The sequence below is a fragment of the Pleurodeles waltl genome, chromosome 9, assembly GCF_031143425.1.
Source record: "Pleurodeles waltl isolate 20211129_DDA chromosome 9, aPleWal1.hap1.20221129, whole genome shotgun sequence".
Classification (NCBI taxonomy): Eukaryota; Metazoa; Chordata; class Amphibia; order Caudata; family Salamandridae; genus Pleurodeles; species Pleurodeles waltl.
This window is the reverse complement of record NC_090448.1, coordinates 1,082,888,095-1,082,906,753: the sequence shown is the minus strand read 5'-3', so window position 1 is coordinate 1,082,906,753 and position 18,659 is coordinate 1,082,888,095. Positions and strand designations below refer to the sequence as shown.

The window sequence follows — 18,659 nt, the reverse complement described above, 5'->3', positions numbered from 1 at the left end:
TTGCAGGATGCGTACTTCCATATTCCGATCCTCAAATCGCACAGGAAGTATCTCCGGTTTGTGGTGGGATCGTAGCATTATCAGTTTGCGGTCCTCCCATTTGGTCTTACTTCAGCACCTCGAGTCTTCACAAAGGTGATGGCGGTGGTAGCGGCAGAGCTCAGAAGAAGAGGGATAGCGGTGTTTCTCTATCTGGACGATTGGTTGATCAAAGCCAAGACTCCGGAGCTCGTGCGGCGTCACCTGCAGTCGACAACTCAGTTGTTGTACGACCTGGGTTTTAAAATCAATGTGCCCAAATCTCACCTGGAGCCCTCTCCACGCCTCCTGTTCATAGGGGCAGTACTGGACACGACATAGAATCAGGCCTTTCCTCCGCCCCATCGGGTTCAGGACATTCAGGCATTGATTCCGATGTTTAGAAATGGAGCGGTAGTTCCAGTCCTCAAAGTCCTTAGTCTGTTTGCTTCTTGCATACTGCTGGTCACTCATGCACGCTGGCACATGAGGGCTCTTCAGTGGTGCGTCCGCAGGCAGTGGTTTCAGCTCAAAGGGGATCTCGAAGATTCGATCACGATCACCAGAGACACTGCAGTGGATCTTCAGTGGTGGGCAGCGATCAGCAACCTGCCTTTGGTCTCCAATGGAACAGAGATTTCACATCAATCTGTTGGAATTGCGGGCAGTACGCCTGGCTCTCAAGGCCTTCCTCCCTTCCATTCGCAGTCAGTCCAGATTCTGACGGACAACACTACCGCAATGTGGTATATAAACAAGCAGGGAGGAGTGGGGTCGTACCTTCTTTGCAGAGAAGCTCTTCGACTCTGGTCCTGGCTTCAGGACCACAAGGTTTGCTTGGTAGCAAATCATTTGGCCGGGGTTCTGAATGTACGTGCAGGTGTTCTCAGTCGACGCAGCTCGGTCGACCACGAGTGGCGTCTTCATCCGGATCTGGTTCTTTACATCTTCCAGATGTGGGGGTGTCCGCAGATAGATCTGTTTGCTACTCAGGAGAACGCGCAGTGCCCGTTATTTTGCAGCCTCCAATATCCAGTGCAACGAGCTTTGGGGGACGCGTCTCAGATGTCTTGGAAGGGTCAGTTGCTTTACGCGTTTCCTCCCATACCCCTGATTCCTCGAGTTCTGAGGAAGATCTGCCAAGACCGGGCCCAGGTCATCATGATAGCCCCGGATTGGCCAAGAAGGGTGTGGTACACAGACCTTCTCCAACTCTCTCTGTGCCCTCCGCTCCGTCTCCCTTACAGGGTGGACCTCCTCTCGCAGTCGCAGGGGCAGATTCTACACCCCCACCTCCAGAGTCTGCACCTTCACGCCTGGAGATTGAACGGGGCAATCTGAGTGCTTTTTCTCTCCCACCGGAAGTGGTGGATGTTATTTTATCGGCCAGGCGACAATCCACCAAATCGATGTACGCAAGTCGATGGTCTAAATTTGTACGTTGGTGTGGAGAGAACCATATTGATCCCTTAAAGGCTCACTTGTCTGATATATTATCATTTGCTCTTTCCTTGGCACAGAAGGGTTGTGCGGTTGCCACAGTTAAGGGCTATTTATCAGCACTGTCGGCTTTTCTGTGCCTCCCTGATCAACCTTCATTGTTTAAATCTCCAATTGTTTTGAGGTTTGTTAAGGGGCTCACTTATAAGTTTCCGCCCTCACCATTTGTTATGCCTCAGTGGGACCTTAATTTAGTACTGGCATTTCTAATGGGATCGCCATTTGAACCAATGCATTCTTGTGCTTAGCGTTTCCTGGTTTTTAAGACTGTATTCCTGGTAGCCATAACATCGGCCAGAAGAGTCAGTGAGCTTCAGGCTCTTAGTGTAGAGTCTCCATACCTTTCCTTCTTTAGAGACAAAGTGGTGTTAAGGACCAAGGCGGCTTTCCTCCCGAAGGTTGTTACACCCTTTCATTTGGGGCAGTCTATTACTCTCTCTTCCTTTTACCCTCCGCCTCATCCATCCAAGGAGGAAGAGAGGCTCCACCGACTGGATCCACGAAGAGCATTGAGCTTCTTTGTCGACAGGACGAGGGAGTTCAGGCAAGATGATCAGCTCTTCGTTGGATACGTGGGGAAGAGGAAAGGCAGAGCAGTCCACAAGAGAACGCTATCCAGGTGGGTCATTCTCTGTATTAAGCTTTGTTATTCCTTAGCTAAGAAAGAACCACCTGTGGGGCTTCGTGCTCATTCCACCAGAGCTAAGGCTGCCTCTTCGGCTTTGGCTAGAGGTGTTCCTGTGGTTGACATCTGCAGGGCGGCAACTTGGGCATCCCTCCATACTTTTGTCAAACACTATTGTTTGGATTCTGAGGTTAGGCGGGATGGCCATTTTGCTCGTTCTGTGCTGCAGGATTGCTTGGTTTGACCATTCGGGTACCCACCTCTGGAGGTAGTACTGCTTTGGGACTCTATTCTTTAGGTGATGAATCCACAGGTAGGTGTATCCATCAGAAGAATAAGTTACTTACCTTCGGTAACGCTTTTTCTGGTGGATACATTAACTACCTGTGGATTCCTCATGGTCCCACCCGCCTCCCCGTTGCCTGAATGGTTGTTCCACGAAATCCTTGGGTGAGCGCCAATTGTCTTGTATATATATATATGTGTGTGTGTGTGTGTATATATATATATATATATATATATATATATATACCTACTTTATGTATATAGTTATAGCATGTATATATGTATTTCTTTCTCTGGTCTTGATAATGTAGATTTTCCTAGTTTATGACGGAAAGTCTTAATTTTATTAAAGACACGGAGGCGAGTATTATGCGTTTCTTTTCTCGCTTCAATAAATCAGCAGCAGTCAAGAAGAAACTACAAATCCCATAAGGCTTAACACAGACAGCCAATGGGATTAAAAACGTAGTACAACACATATGAACCAATAGGAATACTGCCATGCCATTGTGATGTCACTTGACTGAAAGCAGCCCTCTTTTCTTGCGAATAAAGTCAATTAGTAATGAATAACGGGAATAATGAACAAAGAATAAACAATGCCATAAGAAATGCAAACACATCAGAACAAAAGTCCAAAATCCTACAAAGGAAGGAATGTTCCAGTAAAACAGGAGGAGACGATCCAAAACTTGAAGTAAACGGAGAATTCAGTTGATGCGAGGAGGTCCAACTAGGACGCTGGTTGAGTGGCCGAAACTGGCGCTGGAAGAAAGGGAGGGAGAAAAATAAGGTTATACCAGAGGTGGGATAATACTCGCCTCCGTGTCTTTAATAAAATTAAGACTTTCCGTCATAAACTAGGAAAATCTACATTTTATGACAAGACCGGAGGCTCCTATTATACAAGTTTAAAGCATATTAATTACATTCAATGAAACATTGTCAACAGGTTTGCAATAAAAAACTCTAAAAGTATTATCATTAGACCAGTCTGCAGATTTCAGAATATCCTCTAAACAAGAGCCTGCCCAGAAGGCTTTGGAAGCCATAGCCCCTCTGGAAGAATGAGCTCCAAATCTGGAAATGTCAATACCCGCTAAGGACATAATCCATCTCACCCAACGTAGCAGACGAAACCGGGTTATAGGGTTTCCTGGAAGAGATAAGAAGTTGGGGAGAGGATGTTCTCAAATCTGCAGTCCTTTGCTCATAAACCTTGAGACACTGGCCTACAAATAATTTTGGATGTTGCGGGAAATAAGGAAAAAAACTGACAATAAGTTGGTCTTGGTACGTCGTACAACCGAAAACAACACCCCCGAAGGAGTGAATTGACGGCTGGAGACGTCCAATGCTTTAACATCTGATAAACGTTTAATGGAAACCAAACATAACAACATTGTTAATTTAGCGGATAACATCTTTAATGATAAAATTGGATTGTCTGGCAAAGAAATCAAAAATTTTAAAACAATATTGACGTCCCACAATTGATTATACTTTGGTAGAGGAGGTTTGGAAAATTTTACTCCCTTCAGTAATCGGCATACCATTGGATGTTCGCCTACCGGTTTCCCATTGACATGGATATGGTTGGAAGAAATAGCTGATCTATAAAGATTGATAGTGCGGAATGCTTTACCTTTACTGGCTTCTGCGGCCAAGAAATTAACAACAAAACTTACATCTGCTGAAAAGGGATCAATTTGCCTTCCCAAACACCAGCCGTCCCATAGGCGTTCTTGGTGCCTGGGGCCCAGGAATTTTAGATGCATTGGGAAGCCTCCGCCGAAATGACAGGGGAAGATTGGGAATACCTGAGATATTCCAGGCGGATAGAGTGAGGATATTGTCCACAAAAAGGGGGTGAGAACGTTGAAGAGGATCCAGCAGTAAATCTGGGAAGGACGGAATTAGTAAGGGAAAATCTACAGAGAGTTCCAACAGGGTAGGAATCCAAATCTGGGATTGCCAAAACGGGACTATCAGAATGAGAGAGGCATGCTGACGTCTGGCGTGTGCTAGGACCCTGTTGATCATGATAAAAGGGGGAAAGGCGTAGTTGAGGGAATGAGACCAATTTTGTAAGAAAGCATCTGATGCTACGGCTAAGGGATCTGGTCGCCAGCTGTAAAACTGAGGAAGCTGTGTGTTCAGTCGAGATGCGACTAGATCTATAGAGAGCGGGCCCCATAGTGATTGTATCTTGTGGAAAACTGAAGGATGAAGTCTCCAATCGCTGGAGTCTCGAAGATGACGAGAATGCCAATCTGCCACAGAGTTGAGAACTCCTGGAAGGTACTCTGCATGAACCGAAAGATGGTTTGAGAGGCAGAACTCCCAAAAACTCTTGGCTAAATCCGACAGAGGTTTGGATTTTGTACCCCCGAGATGATTTATGTATCTGACTGCAGAGATATTGTCCATCCTGAGAAGGATTGCACAATGCACTTTGTGTTTTGCCAGGCTTCTGATTGCAAAGGAGCCGGCAAGCATCTCTAAACAATTGATGTGCAATTTGGACTCCTCGGTTGACCATGTACCTCCTGTCGAGATGGGACCACACCGGGCCCCCTAACCTAGAAGACTTGCATCGGATTCTAACACAAGATCTGGGGCTGATGGAAAAATACTTTTCCCGTTCCAAGCATCTAAATGGTCTATCCACCATTGAAGCTCTGTGTGTGACTCTACGTCTAAAGGAACGAGGTCAGAATACAATAGCCCCTTCCTCAAGTGTTGAATCTTCAGTCTTTGAAGTGAGGGGTAATGAAGGGGACCTGGAAAGATTGCCTGGATAGAAGAGGAGAGAAGGCCTACTATTTGAGCTAAAGTTCTGAGAGAAACAAGAGAACTGCGAAGAATTTGTAAAATTTCTGACTTTATGGATTTTATTTTTGTCGTAGGCAGAAGAAGGGTAGCCGAAAGAGAATTGATCTGGAATCCCAAGAATTCTATGATTTGAGAGGGTGTTAGGAGAGATTTTTCTCTGTTTATTATGAAACCTAAGTCTTCTAAAAGAGAGCAAGTCGTTTGTAAGTGGTCTAGAAGAGTTTGAGGAGACTGACTTAAAATGAGGATATTGTCTAGGTAAATTAATAGCCTTATCCCCTGAGCTCTTAGAAAAGCAACTACGGGCTTCATGAGTTTGGTGAAGCACCAAGGGGCAGATGAGAGACCGAAGGGCAGAGAGGTAAAATGATACGTTTGGCCCAGCCATTGAAATTGAAGAAATTTTCTGAACTCCGGATGTACAGGAACCACTAAATAAGCATCCTGTAAATCCAGTCTGACCATCATATTAGTTTTGAAGAGGTATATCTTTATATATATATTTTGAAATGTCGATATACCACAAACCGGTTGAAATGTTTTAGATTGATGACTGGACGCATCTTTTTGTTCTTCTTTTGAACTAGAAAAATTGGTCTGGTAAACCCCAACGGATGAGGACAAGTGATTGAAACCACTTGTTTTTGTAACAGAGTGTTTACCTAGAGAGACATCAGATGTACCATTTCTACAGAAAAATGGGGCGGAGGTTGGAAAAAGGTTTGCACCGGAGTAGAATAAAGCTCTATTTTGTAACCTTGCACTGTGGCTAGCACCCACACATCTGCTGTAATTGTTAACCAATTTGACATAAAATTGAAGATACGACCCCCTGTCGGGGAAAAAACCAACATGAGGGCTTACCTGTTGGGTTGGAGGCTCTGAAATGTCTGGCGGACCTGGAGCGGTAACCTCTGCCACGCTGGGGGTAGAATTGTGGCCTGAAATCCTGCTGGTAGGAACTGTGGTAACCTCTGAAGCCTTGATTAGCGAATCCGCGGCCCGTAAAGCGACCCCTGCCTCTACCGGCCCTGGCAAAAACACGTTGATGAAACCTTTTCCTCATGGACTGTTGAGCTTTGTCCAATGAAGTAAATGTAGCCACGTATTTACTGAGGTCTTTTATGAAAAATTCCCCAAAAAGTTGTCCATCTGTTTGAATGTGAGGTTGTACGGACGCCAAGTTAATTAATTTGGGATCCAGTTTGATAAGTAAGCCCTTACGCTCATGAATAAGAGAGGAATTTGCGTTCCCCAGTAGACAGAAGCAGCGTTCGACCCACAACGATACCTCTTCTGGGTCTAAAAAAGTACCCTCTAACCTGGCCGACTCAACCAGATCGAAAATCCTAGTAAGCGGACCAGTAACGTCCAAAAGCTTGTCCTGACAGGAGGACCACGCTTTGTCCACTCCTTTACGAGGGTCCTTACCCTGCTTAGTAAAGAAGGTCAACATTTGCTGGTCAATAGAAGGGGTAATGGTAGCCTTGTTCGGAAGGACAGGACGAGGGCATTCCGACTTCAGCTTGGATCTAGTTTGTTTGTCTAGAGGTGAAAACAACTTTTGAGCCACATAGCGACCCACATGGTCAGCTGGAAACCATTCCGTAGAATTAGGGTGATGAATGTGAGAGGGATCAAACTTGGGAAAACCTTCCGAATCAAAAAGAGAGGGAACAGCTGAGGCTACTTTTGGTTTCTTTGGAGGAGGAACGGAAAAAGTATCATCATCATCATCATCCTTGTCAGACATATAAGAATCTGAATCCACATCAGGCATGTCCTCATCTGTATCCTGGATGGCGGAAGTAGTAACAGGAAGAACAACATTACGTTCTTTGGATTTACGTTTTAAAGAAGGTTTTGAAGCCATAGTGTTATACTCCTTGGCAGGAGCCTTGTGAGGAACCGCGTCCTCTGACGTGTGTGAGATAGACTCACTCTCCTTTTGAGTCACAACACCTGGCTTTGTTGGTGGACGTTTACTGCATTCCCCCGCAGTTTGGGCCGAAGATTTGGATGACAAATTAGAAAAATTGGTTTCAAAATCTTTTGATAATTTTTGTATAGAGGACGAAACTGCCTGATGGACAGAACTCCTAATGAAATTACAGAGTTCGTGTCTAATGTCTTCTAAATCAGTAGAAACACCCTGTTCCATTGTGGAAATGCCAGGCTCCATGATAGGAAAAATAAATAACTTTTGGAGCCAAACCACAGAAAAACCGCAGTAAAAATGAAGAAATTAAGGCTCTAGTAATGTTTGTGTAAAGAAAAAACTTGTCAGGCAAGCAGGGGTTAAAATTCTGAAAAGGGGATTGGAAAAGGCCAAAACCCCTCCCTTGGGTGGAGTTTGAATAAATAAAGGAGTCGTTGGCACAACGAACGTTGTTGCCAGACGGGAACTAACAGCGTGAGACGAAGGAAAATGAGTTACGAGGTGAGACGGAAAAAACAAGCGTGCGCGCACTTCTGGAGGAATATCTTCGCCTGAGGAGCAACCCGAATGACGGTTGCTGCCTGAGGCAAAATAATTTGAGGAACGCCGACGCGCGCGAAGCGCGCTGGAATGTCAACAAACAAAACAAAACAAAACGTTCGGCTCAGAAACATCGTGACGGCTGGTGTCTGAGACCGAACAAAACCAAGTACAAATGGACTGTTAAAGCAAGATGCGGCAACTTGCTGACACCATGGAATTTATGCACAATAACAGCAAATAGCAATGAAAACACCGTGCACTCAGTAATTACCAAAGACATGAGAGAAATGAAAAGGCGACTTCTCTTGACTGCAGCAGCAAGAAAAGAGGGCTGCTTGCAGTCAAGTGACATCAAAATGGCATGGCAGTATTCCTATTGGTTCATATGTGTTGTACTACGTTTTTAATCCCATTGGCTGTCTGTGTTAAGCTTTATGGGATTTGTAGTTTCTTCTTGACTGCTGCTGATTTATTAAAGCGAGAAAAGAAACGCATGATAGGAGCCTCCGGTCTTGTCATAAAATTCAAGTATTCATGATTGATTTTGGCTGGCATATTTAATTTCTTGTTATTTTTAGTGTAATAAATGTTGCGTTTTCACTTCTTTGAATGTGAATATGTTCTCTTCAAGGTCAAATTTTCACCTGTTCGCCTCTAAGGCATGTAAAAAATGGTGATAACTGACGTCTGCACGTCGACGAGGGCTTCTTATTGGCTAGATGACATCATACGGCGTTGCGTGGAGTCGGGCTATTGTGACGTCATCGTCGACGTGCAGAGCTAGAAGAAATTTCCGTCGAAGCTGGCGCGAGGGGAGAATTCTTTAGGTGAGGAATCCACAGGTAGTTAATGTATCCACCAGAAAAAGCATTACCGAAGGTAAGTAACTTATTCATCAATGCTAGAATCCATCATACCCCTCTAGTTCATCACTCTCAAACAGGGTTTCTAAAAGGGAGACCAGCAGAACGCCAAATGTAGACTGTTCAAGCACGTATTTGAAAGTGCATTCAAAAATAATGTCTATCATTGACTCTTATGCTGCAGTCTCAGGCTATGTCTTAAATGTGGAAAAAACTAAATATCCCCATTGGACATCTTGTATACCTCCTCAAGTGACCAGGCAACCAGGATTGAAATTGCATAAAACATCTGTGGATCTGGATCTACAAATGCCTTCAATTCTCAGGCAAATATAATGAAACATAATTGTCTAAAATGAAGGCTCTACTTCACTTATAGTCACCAAAATATATCATGTGGTGCAGTAGGGCTGAAACCATAAAATTGATGGTGGACCACTGGTCAACTTCCTAATAAGACTGTTCCCCATAACCCCTCCCTGTGGATTCCTTCAAACTAGTCAAAAGATATATCTCTGATTTATTCAAAGTCTGAAGCTCCCAAAATCAGTGAACTGTACTAACTTACCAGGGCCCATCAGATAACAGGACTCTTAACTCATTAGGGCATATTCTGTTTTGAAAACGATACAGAGGCATCTCCCTTGTGCATATTTGTTGAGAAATAATGATTGTCTTCGCTGCCTTTTTGTGCTCATCCAGGACCATAAAACACATCAAGACGTATCATTCCTTAAATATCATTGAAATCACCAGAGAGACACTGACAAAACTAAATAGAAAAGTTAAAACTCAAGAGTTGCACTTACTCCACTTTATGGCACACTCAAAATATAAGAATAGAAAAAAGAAATATTAAGAATACTGGGCCAAGAAAGGCTGCACGCTAGTTAAAGATCATTTTATGCAGAATTACAATGCAATATAACTCTACTAATACAGTTTTACAACTTTCTTAAATTATAAGTAATGTTAACTAGAATAGGAAAACCTCATAACCCAGACTTACTAAGTTACTTAAAACTCTCTTCACTAGGACATGTTTAAGACAGAGTACACAAACTACTGTCACCATATCCCTCAACACTAACCCTCCAAATACAAGAGCAATGTAATATCACATGCTGTAACCTCAAATTAACTCCACTACTGGTATCAAACTGGACTAACATCTGGAATTCTGTTTTTACCTCTGAAATAATTTCTGCTTTAGCCCAGTGCAGACCCTAGTTGATGTATAAATCATTTTGGACAGGCTGCATAACCTAGACTTACTTAACTCAAACGTGTGTTCGAACCGTAAGGATAGTTAAAGACGTACCACTAATTGTTTTACTACCTCCATCTGCAGTTGTTAGAACATTGCCGTATAAAGAATGGTCTTATATGATCTAGTAAGAGCAAAACATTTCTAGAACCTTCTTTATCTTCGGAACTAGAACTAGGGTCTGGTTGGCTTGCTTAACTATAGAAAGAAGGTTGAGGTCATAGCCTGGTGGGTAAGTTTCCTGGAGTAGAGGACGTGGGCCCAGATATACAAAGCATTTTTGAGGTCACAAGTGGCCTGATTTGCAGAATCTGGTAATTTGCAGCCGCAGAAATGTTTTTTTTTAATTTATAAATACCAGATTGTGATCAGTAACTTGTTATTGAATCGCAATTTGCAATGGTGATTCGGTATTTTGAAGGGGCTTGTTTAGGTCGTTCCTTCCAAATACCGAATTGCAGTGGTATGTATTAATGTTTTGTGAGTGAATGCCGACTGCAGTAAAAAAAAATGCTTTATTTAAAAGCACTCACAGACATGGTCATCTGCTGAATCTAGCAGGCCACCATCCTTGAGATGGCTGCGTTGCTAATGGTCACAAATTGCGAACTTCCACATTATGTACCTGGGGTAGGTCGATTTGTGACCCACTAGGAATCGCTGTTTTAAAATAAAAGGTTTTATAGATTAAGAATTGCAATTTCCTAATTGTGATTCAGTAACAATCGCAATTAAAGAGTCTCAATTTCAAATGTTAGTAAATTTGGCTCATAGTCCCTTTTGATGACTTCTTTGTGTACAGTATTACCAAAAATTACACACTTATATCAAGATCGTGACATTTAGGTGTCTCCTGTGTTTGTTTTATTTGTTTATTTACTTCAAGGTTAATTATTTCATAATGTTTGGAAGAGACAGATGTTTAAAACCCCAACAGAAAAATTGGTCCCGGATAAAACCTCTCAAGGCTTTGCTCATAGAGACTGCTCTGCTACTGCAGATGAGGTGATCTATGAGGAAGTTTACTCAGAATGACAGTACAAATATTGTGGGGTGGAAAAGGTGTTGAAGGTGGTTACAGTTTGCTTCTGAAGCGTTTTTTAAAAGCCAGCTTGTTAACATTAAACCATATTGTTTGTGCAAAATGCATCCCATGCCCTACAGTTTTTTTTTTTAACTCATGTGAATTATATGTCATATAAGATTTTTTTTATTCTCTAGTCTCTGGAAAGCACACGGAGGATGCTGAACCTGGCAGTTGAGGTAAGGCCATAATTTTTCCTTAAATTCGACTCATGGAGCACTCCGGACATTTATGTCCATTTTATACATATTTGCAAATGTGCCCTGTTTTTTGGGAAGAATTTAATTGCATCCAGAAAGGATAAATTGTCTGTACAAACGTAATTGCAGGTTGGGGACACTCTTAACCACTCTTGCTCTCAGTGACTAGACATCAGTACCTTGATGCCGCCAGGGCTCCGGAGGGGCTTCACCAGTAGCTCGAGATCGATCGGACCTCACTGCGCCAACTGGAGCTTGATTAAGCGCTGCAGTACTGGCTTACGGCACCCCAAAGTGTGGACCTCAAGTCTGCTATCTCTATGGACGAGGTTGAGGCAGCCATATGGGACATGAGCACTGGCCGCACTCACGGAATGGATGGGTTTCCTGTGGAATACTATTGGTGCTTCAGTTCCGTGGTTACACCTCACCTGGAGAATCTGTACTCTTAATCCGAGCAGCATGGGCACCTTTCCCCCAAAGTTGGATGTGGCCACTGTAGTGGTACTCCCCAAAAGGCAGCATGCAGCTGATAACTGCACTTCTTACTGGCCCATTTCACTGATTTTGGTGAATAGACTGCTGCGGGTGATGCTTCACCTTTTACATGTCGATGACTGTGGCTTTATGCCCCACAGAGGTACCTGCCTTTGCATCCGCCGATTCAATGTCTCGCTCACCCGTTGCACCCCACAGGGCTGTTTTTGGTTGACTTTCAAAAGGCGTTTGACACAGTGGACTGGGCCTATCTAGACCAGGTTTTGCACCGCATGCGCTTCGGCCCAAAAATACTGCTGGTGTGTTTTGCCTCCTTTTTAAGGAACCCACTGCCAAGGTCCTCATTAATGGTGCGCTCTCCACACCCTTTCCTGTCTGCAGAGGCACTCGATAGGGGCACCTCTTATCCCCCTTCTTTTTGCCCTCACCATAAAACCCCAAGCTTCAGTTGTCAGATATGATGCCCAGATCTGGGGATGGCATTGGGGGGAGGTCATGGAGGATAAGATTGCCTTATAATCGGATGGTGTGGTCCTCTTTCTGAATCAACCGCAGCTGTCGGCTCCTCAAGCTCTCCATATACTAGGCGTGTTTGAGGAGGCTTCTGGCCTCCGGATGGACTGGCAAAAGTCTCTTCTGGTCCCGCTGAAGGGGGACACTGCAATAGTGATTTGGCTGAGCACTATAACGGCTCAGCACTTGAGCTTAAAGTACCTAGGGGTCCACATATCGCTCCTGTCTTGCCCCTTTACTCGCTGACACCAAACGGGCGCTGCAGTCTTGATCCGGTCTCCAACTGAACATGCTGGATAGGGATTCCCTGTTCAAAATGTTATTGCTCCCCCAGTGCCTATGTGACCTTCAGATTTTCCCATTCCCCATTCCGGCCTCCTGGTTCACCCAGCTTAATGCTCTCATCTGTTCCTTCATTTGATGGGGGAGACCCTCGCACATTGCCTGGGTTAAGTGCTGCCCCACTTGGTCTTGACAGGGTCCTGGGTTACTTATACACAGCCTTATCTCCACCACTGCGCTGGAACTCCACAAATACCTACAGGTTCACCACGCACTGACCGCTCATTACTCCGACCTTGCAGTCCTCCCCTGAGTACATCCCATTGGAGGCCCGCTTGATGATTGGTAGCATCGATGGGGACGTTGTCTATCAGATTTATCGCTCATTAGTTCACCACACCCCAGATGCAGTCGGACCCTAGAAGATGAAATGGGAGAGCTGGGTTAAGGAGCTTGATGAAGCAGATTGGTTAGATGCTCTTATAGCACCTAAAGAAACTGTTATTCGGGCCGGACTACGACTTATCCAACTGAACGTTTTACACAAGATGTATCTGCCCCCTAAACCCTTTGTCTCTGCGGGGCAGGGAGACTCTCTATGCTCTCAGTGCTTTTGCTGCACTCACCCTGGGGCAGATTGTTTCCATGTGGTTTGTCAATTCCTGGGCATTACACCATTCTAAAAGTACATAGCCAGAATATTCATGAAGTTGTACACAATGATTATGTGTTGAAGCAGTATGAAGCTTACATTGACCGGTAACTATTTTAAAGAACAAAACTGAATGACTGTAAGTGCTATAACGTGCTCCTTGGGGGGGGGGGGGGGGGGGGGGGGTTGTAGGCATGGGAGCTTAAATGAAGTTGTGAGTTTAACTGGTTTTGAAATCAATAAAAGAAATATAAAAAAATAAATAATACTTCAGCTGTACGATAACCTTAACTTACCAGTGCTGCCATGACCAGAGAGAGCTACAGGCCTCAATCTCAAAGAAAGAAATATTGGTGGAGGTGATCCCGCCTACCCAGTATAATCAAACTAGCCTTTTTGCCTGTATTAAATCAGGATTTCTCTAGGACATCTCTCCACTCAAGATACTACATGCCACAGGCCTCTCAGCTATCACCACTTTTTCTTTGTTCTTAAATTGGTCTTTCTTCTTAGGACGTGTTACTAGTTACAGTAAGAACAGTGTTGTTAAACCGCCTCTTAAAAAACCCACATTGCATCCTGTCACAGAAGGCTTCTTGCTGTGGCCTAATTGGGGGACCAATATATGGCTAAGTGACCATGTAATCATCTTACGGCCTTTAGCTTGTTAGATGTAGCACAAACAGGTTTTCAGCTATGAATGAGTACAGAGACTGCTCTTGTATCCTTGCTAACCGATCCAAGAAGAAGCCTCAATGAGGGATGCCCCTCAGAGCTCATTTTACTTAACCTCTCTGCTTGCCTTTATATAGACGACCATTCCAACTTAAACAACGAGTGGGAAGCAGTTGGAAAAGGAGACTCCTGCGCTTGCTTGTTTCTCATCTTTCGTCTCTGAACAGAGCCATTCATAGCTCAAGCATCATTCTGGTTAACATCCATCCAGGTATGATGCGGAATTCACCAAGGATCATTATTACTTTTGTTGTTTAAAATATAAATGAAGCCTCTTATTGACATAATTAGATCTCTTGGCATGGAGTGTTTATCCAACACAGATGACTCTCAGTTAATCCTTAGACTCAGATGCCCTCCCGAGAAGATCCAGCAGACCCTTCACGCTTGCCTTTTAACTACAATATCCTATATGAGCAAGAATGTTAAGACTCAAAGCGGACAAAGGGGAGGTGCTAAACTGTGGTTGGGATGCCCTCTGTAATGATAGATTTGGCCTCCCCGTACTATAAGTCTACTTAAGAACCTTGGGTCCTGCTTTTCCAAGGACCTCCTTCCAGAACAGCACAGTACTTTTGACCTGTTTTTATAGCTGAGTACCATAAGTAAGATCCTTCCACCTATTATTCCTCAGCAATGGAAAGTCCTAGTTGTAGGCTTTCCTCTTCTGTCCATATCATGCTAGACAAACACTTGTTGCTTGGGGCTACTGATGAAAAATATTATCGGACTTTATGCTCTCTAAAACAACGCTGTTAGGCTGATCTTTGGGTTACACAAATTTCACTTAATAGAATCTTGCCGTAAGTGTCACTGTGTACCAGTAGAAAAAAGAATTGAGTTGAAATCTTTGTGCCTATTTAGCCGAGAACTACATGGCACAGGACCACTCGCCATTTAAGCCGGAATCTCACACTATCTTAATTTGCAACTCCGTTGTTCACCTTCCCTTCTTATGGCTACAGTTCACTTTAGTAGTTCTCTCCTATGAGGCAAAGACTTCTTGGAGCTGTCCCCTAAACTGTTGAATAATCTACTGATGACTCCTTTCTCAGAACTTTAAAGACCTACCTCTTTTTATATTTTTTTACTTCTACTTCCATTTAACGTTAGCGCCAGGATGCTCTTGTGATGAACATGAGCTGATCAATACTGGTTCATTCAATTAGAAAACAGGTTTGCAAATAAATCACTTCAGACTGGTTGTTGGCTGATTCCTTTTCTTTTAATGTAACTTTAATGAATCTTCGGCATTCAGGAACATGTTTACCTTTAAAACATCCATCTTAACATCATATACTTTAAAATGAATACAAAGTGATTTTCCTGTAGTCTTTTTAACTCGCCTGTGTCATTTGGGAATTTATTTTCATACATTTGCTTTAATTCCCACATAACTTACGTTACCTATAAAGAGACTTTCTAACTAAAGAGAGTTCTCACCATCCTCATCAATCTCAGCCTGTTTCAACCATACCTGTTCTGTGGCTTAGTATGAGAGGAAAACAAAATTAAGCCTTTACCCTTCAGGTTTAAGTTGGTACAAGTGGGCACACCTTCAACTCATCCTTGCAGCAAAATAATCCTTTTTGAAGCCTACAACCGAGAGTTCTGTTTAATACTGCAATTACAAAAAAACAGTAGTTCCATTTGGAATATGATTAACATTCCCTTGACTCTAACCTACTTAGGCATATTTAAGTTTCTTTTGGGATTTTCAAAAAAGCCCTCTTATTTATTTGAAGGAAAGAATTGTCAAATGTTATGTAGCTGATTGTAACCTATTCAGTACACTGACATTACAGTTGCATGGTCTGCTCTTTCACATACATCTCAATTTTACTGTAATCACAATCTTTAGAGAAGATTGAAGGCAATCTACCTTCTGATGCAAATGTTGTTAAAGACTATAAAAATGTCAAAGATTGTTTTTGCATCACCCTTTTCACGCTGTTGTTACAATATAGTCCTCTCTCTGAATGGTTGGCAGTGCCTGTTTGCATGCATCCTCTGAGCCGAAAGGGATCCAGAAGTGTATTTATCACCTCCTTGTGATTGCTTCGTCCTCAGACCCAGCATCTTGTAAAACAAGGGGTGACTTATTTAACATGGTAATTTCCACAATGAGCCTGGAGGCCTACTGCACGTTATTTGAGACAAAGACCCCCTTTGCTTGAAAATATCCATGGAACAGATAATATGTCACATCCCTAAAATAGATGATTGAGAAGCCTTGGAATTATAGTCCACGAAGGATCATTACCAACAGCTGACTGGATTTATCCTTTGAAACCTCGAGGTTAACCCCTGCTCCGGATACAGAAATGTATTTGAAAGACTTGCCTGTGTGCCTGGCCTAGGCCCATGGAAAAGACAGTCTCAGTTCTGTCTTTAGTTTGTTTCCTTGCAACGTGTTCTGGGACTGATGACCTTGCTGTCCAGCTAAACGGGATCAAGGTCCGGAAAGAAATGCCTGCTCACCCCTGTGGATCTTTTGTGTTGTGACTGGAGGGTGTAGAAAGTCATTTGGACAAAGAAAGCTGTTCTTGCTGTAGCGAAACCTAGAGAATCTACTGGAACTGGAGATTTTGTTGTTGATCCGAATCAGGAGTTGCGTGAAGCCTCCTGAAACTGGTAACAATGAGTATAGGCCTGGAGAAACTTCCTAAATGGCACTCTTTTTAAGGATGTTTCCTGCACAGTTGAGTTATGCTACTAAAAATGCACATACTATGCAGGATTCTTTTTTATTTTTAAATAAATCGTATTTTCTAATTTTCGATTTGACAAAACTTCTCAGGGTTATGGGTGGACCTGTGTACTTGCTTACTGCTTGTTCCTCTGAGGGTTTTTTGAGACAACTCTTTGATTCCCCTTCATGACACTGACTTCACTAATAAGTAGTTATTATTTGAATTTGGTATGCCATGTGCCATAGCTCTTAACCTGTGGCTCTGCGACACCCACTCAGTGAATCTGGGACTGCTTAGAAAATTAAGTCATATAAACAGATTAAGGTGTATATAAATAAAGAAGAAAAATGTAAATGTGAATCTTTAAAGGCATTCTCTAAAGTAAGTAGAAATTGGATGCTAAAAAAAAAGTTCTTGATTTGTGGGAGCAGTCAAACAGAATATAATGTGTGGAGGCTGGCCTCAGTTGAACTTAGAAAATTAAACTTGTGAAGTAAATAAAATATTTCATAATTTGGGTATTTATTTGATGAATAGTTATTACCATATTTTTGAGTATTGATTTCCAGTTCAAATCATACAAAATGCTTCGGCCAGAGTCCCAGATTTCCAGTAATGACTCAGTGGGGTCCACTGATTCCAGTCATGATTAAGTGGGGGGTCCCACAGAAGTCAGAAGGTTAATAACCACTGCTCTATATCCAGTTTACCTCATTTTAGCTCCACTGTACATAAGAAGTAAAGGTCGTAAAAGATTCAAACCGAGCAACGTAATACCTGCATTGTTCCCACATGCATGCATTTATCCGTGGAGAGCCTCGCTGACTGAGCCGTGCTAAGGGCGAGTCTTGGATTCCTTGCAGAAACCAGCTTGCTTTTTGGTGGTCAGATGGTTTTTGGCTTTGCCGGGAGCTCAATCTCAGCACGCACCAAGGCTGTAGCCTCTCTTCCCATAACATTGCCATCAAATTTTCTTTTGTTCTGTAAAAAGCTTGCTGATTTCTGCATCTCACATTTTTAAGTACGTATTAATGGTAATCCATATACTAACCCAAACAAATGAAAGTGCCAAATCTCTTAATGCTTTTCAGTTTATTCTATTCAAATCGTTATTGTATTTACATCTGATTTGATTAATAGATCCCAAACCACTGTTTAGATCTCCACGTTCCACAATATATGATGATCCAATTTACCCCATGACTCATTTTATCACTTATTTATATTACATACCATTAACTCCTCTCAGGTCCTGGCTTTGCCCATTTGCCTGCACTACAAGCACCTACTAATAATGCTGATTTTATTTTGGGGGGGGGAGATTATTGATACTTTTTGTGGTTTCTTTTTACTGTGAAATGTGAATACTTATAGCTTGCAGAAGCAGAATACCTGGTTTTGCTTTCTTTTGACTTAGAGTGAGGATGTTGGTGTCAAGACCATAACCATGCTGGATGAACAAGGCGGTAAGTTCAACTTGAATCTCATTGACCTACCGACACTTGACGGCTTTCTTACATTATTTATTTATGTCCCTAAAATTTCTTTAATCATCATTTCTGATAACACACGTATCCAGACAACAACACTTCATGTATGTATCAATCAATCAGCATTAGTTAAATGCAGCTCTGTCACTCCTCGGGGTATCTGGGTGCTGAGGGTGCCATGTCTCCGTTGAAGACCCAGGTTTTCAGTTTTTCATGAAGTCCGCGAGAGTAGGTGACGTTCGAACGTGGAGAGGCAGGTCGTTCCAGAATTTGGCAGCGATTTAGGAAAAGGAGCGGCCATGTACATATTTCTTCATTTTTAATTTGTCACAGATCTTCCATCTCAGCTGGACACCCTCAAGCATAGTACGGGATAAAGCTATATGCGTCTTGCAAGGGAATGGCTTGCAGAGTTTTCATTGCACACCAGCATGCTTTTGGCCCTCTGCCTTATTCAGTTTTACTCTAACCAGGGTTCAAGAGCTTTCTTTGCAGTCAGTTTGAGGCATGACTAAAGCTTTTAGACAAGTTACGCTCCGGGTTTTGAAATGAGGTAGATGTTTGTGATCTTCGTATACTTATTGTAAGAAATCCATCTTTAGGTCCTTAGATTTAAATTTATTTTTGCATACGTACC

The 18,659-nt window shown here is 42.8% G+C and overlaps 1 protein-coding gene across 1 annotated transcript in view; it reads left to right on the top strand.

Moving 5' to 3' along the window:
- SNAP23 (synaptosome associated protein 23) overlaps positions 1-18,659 on the top strand; it is a 137,912-nt gene that overhangs the window by 78,338 nt on the left and 40,915 nt on the right. The window contains exons 3-4 of the mRNA XM_069208756.1: positions 11,097-11,138; positions 17,950-17,998. Coding sequence (XP_069064857.1) covers positions 11,097-11,138; positions 17,950-17,998 — 91 coding nt within the window. The remainder of the gene's footprint in view (positions 1-11,096; positions 11,139-17,949; positions 17,999-18,659) is intronic.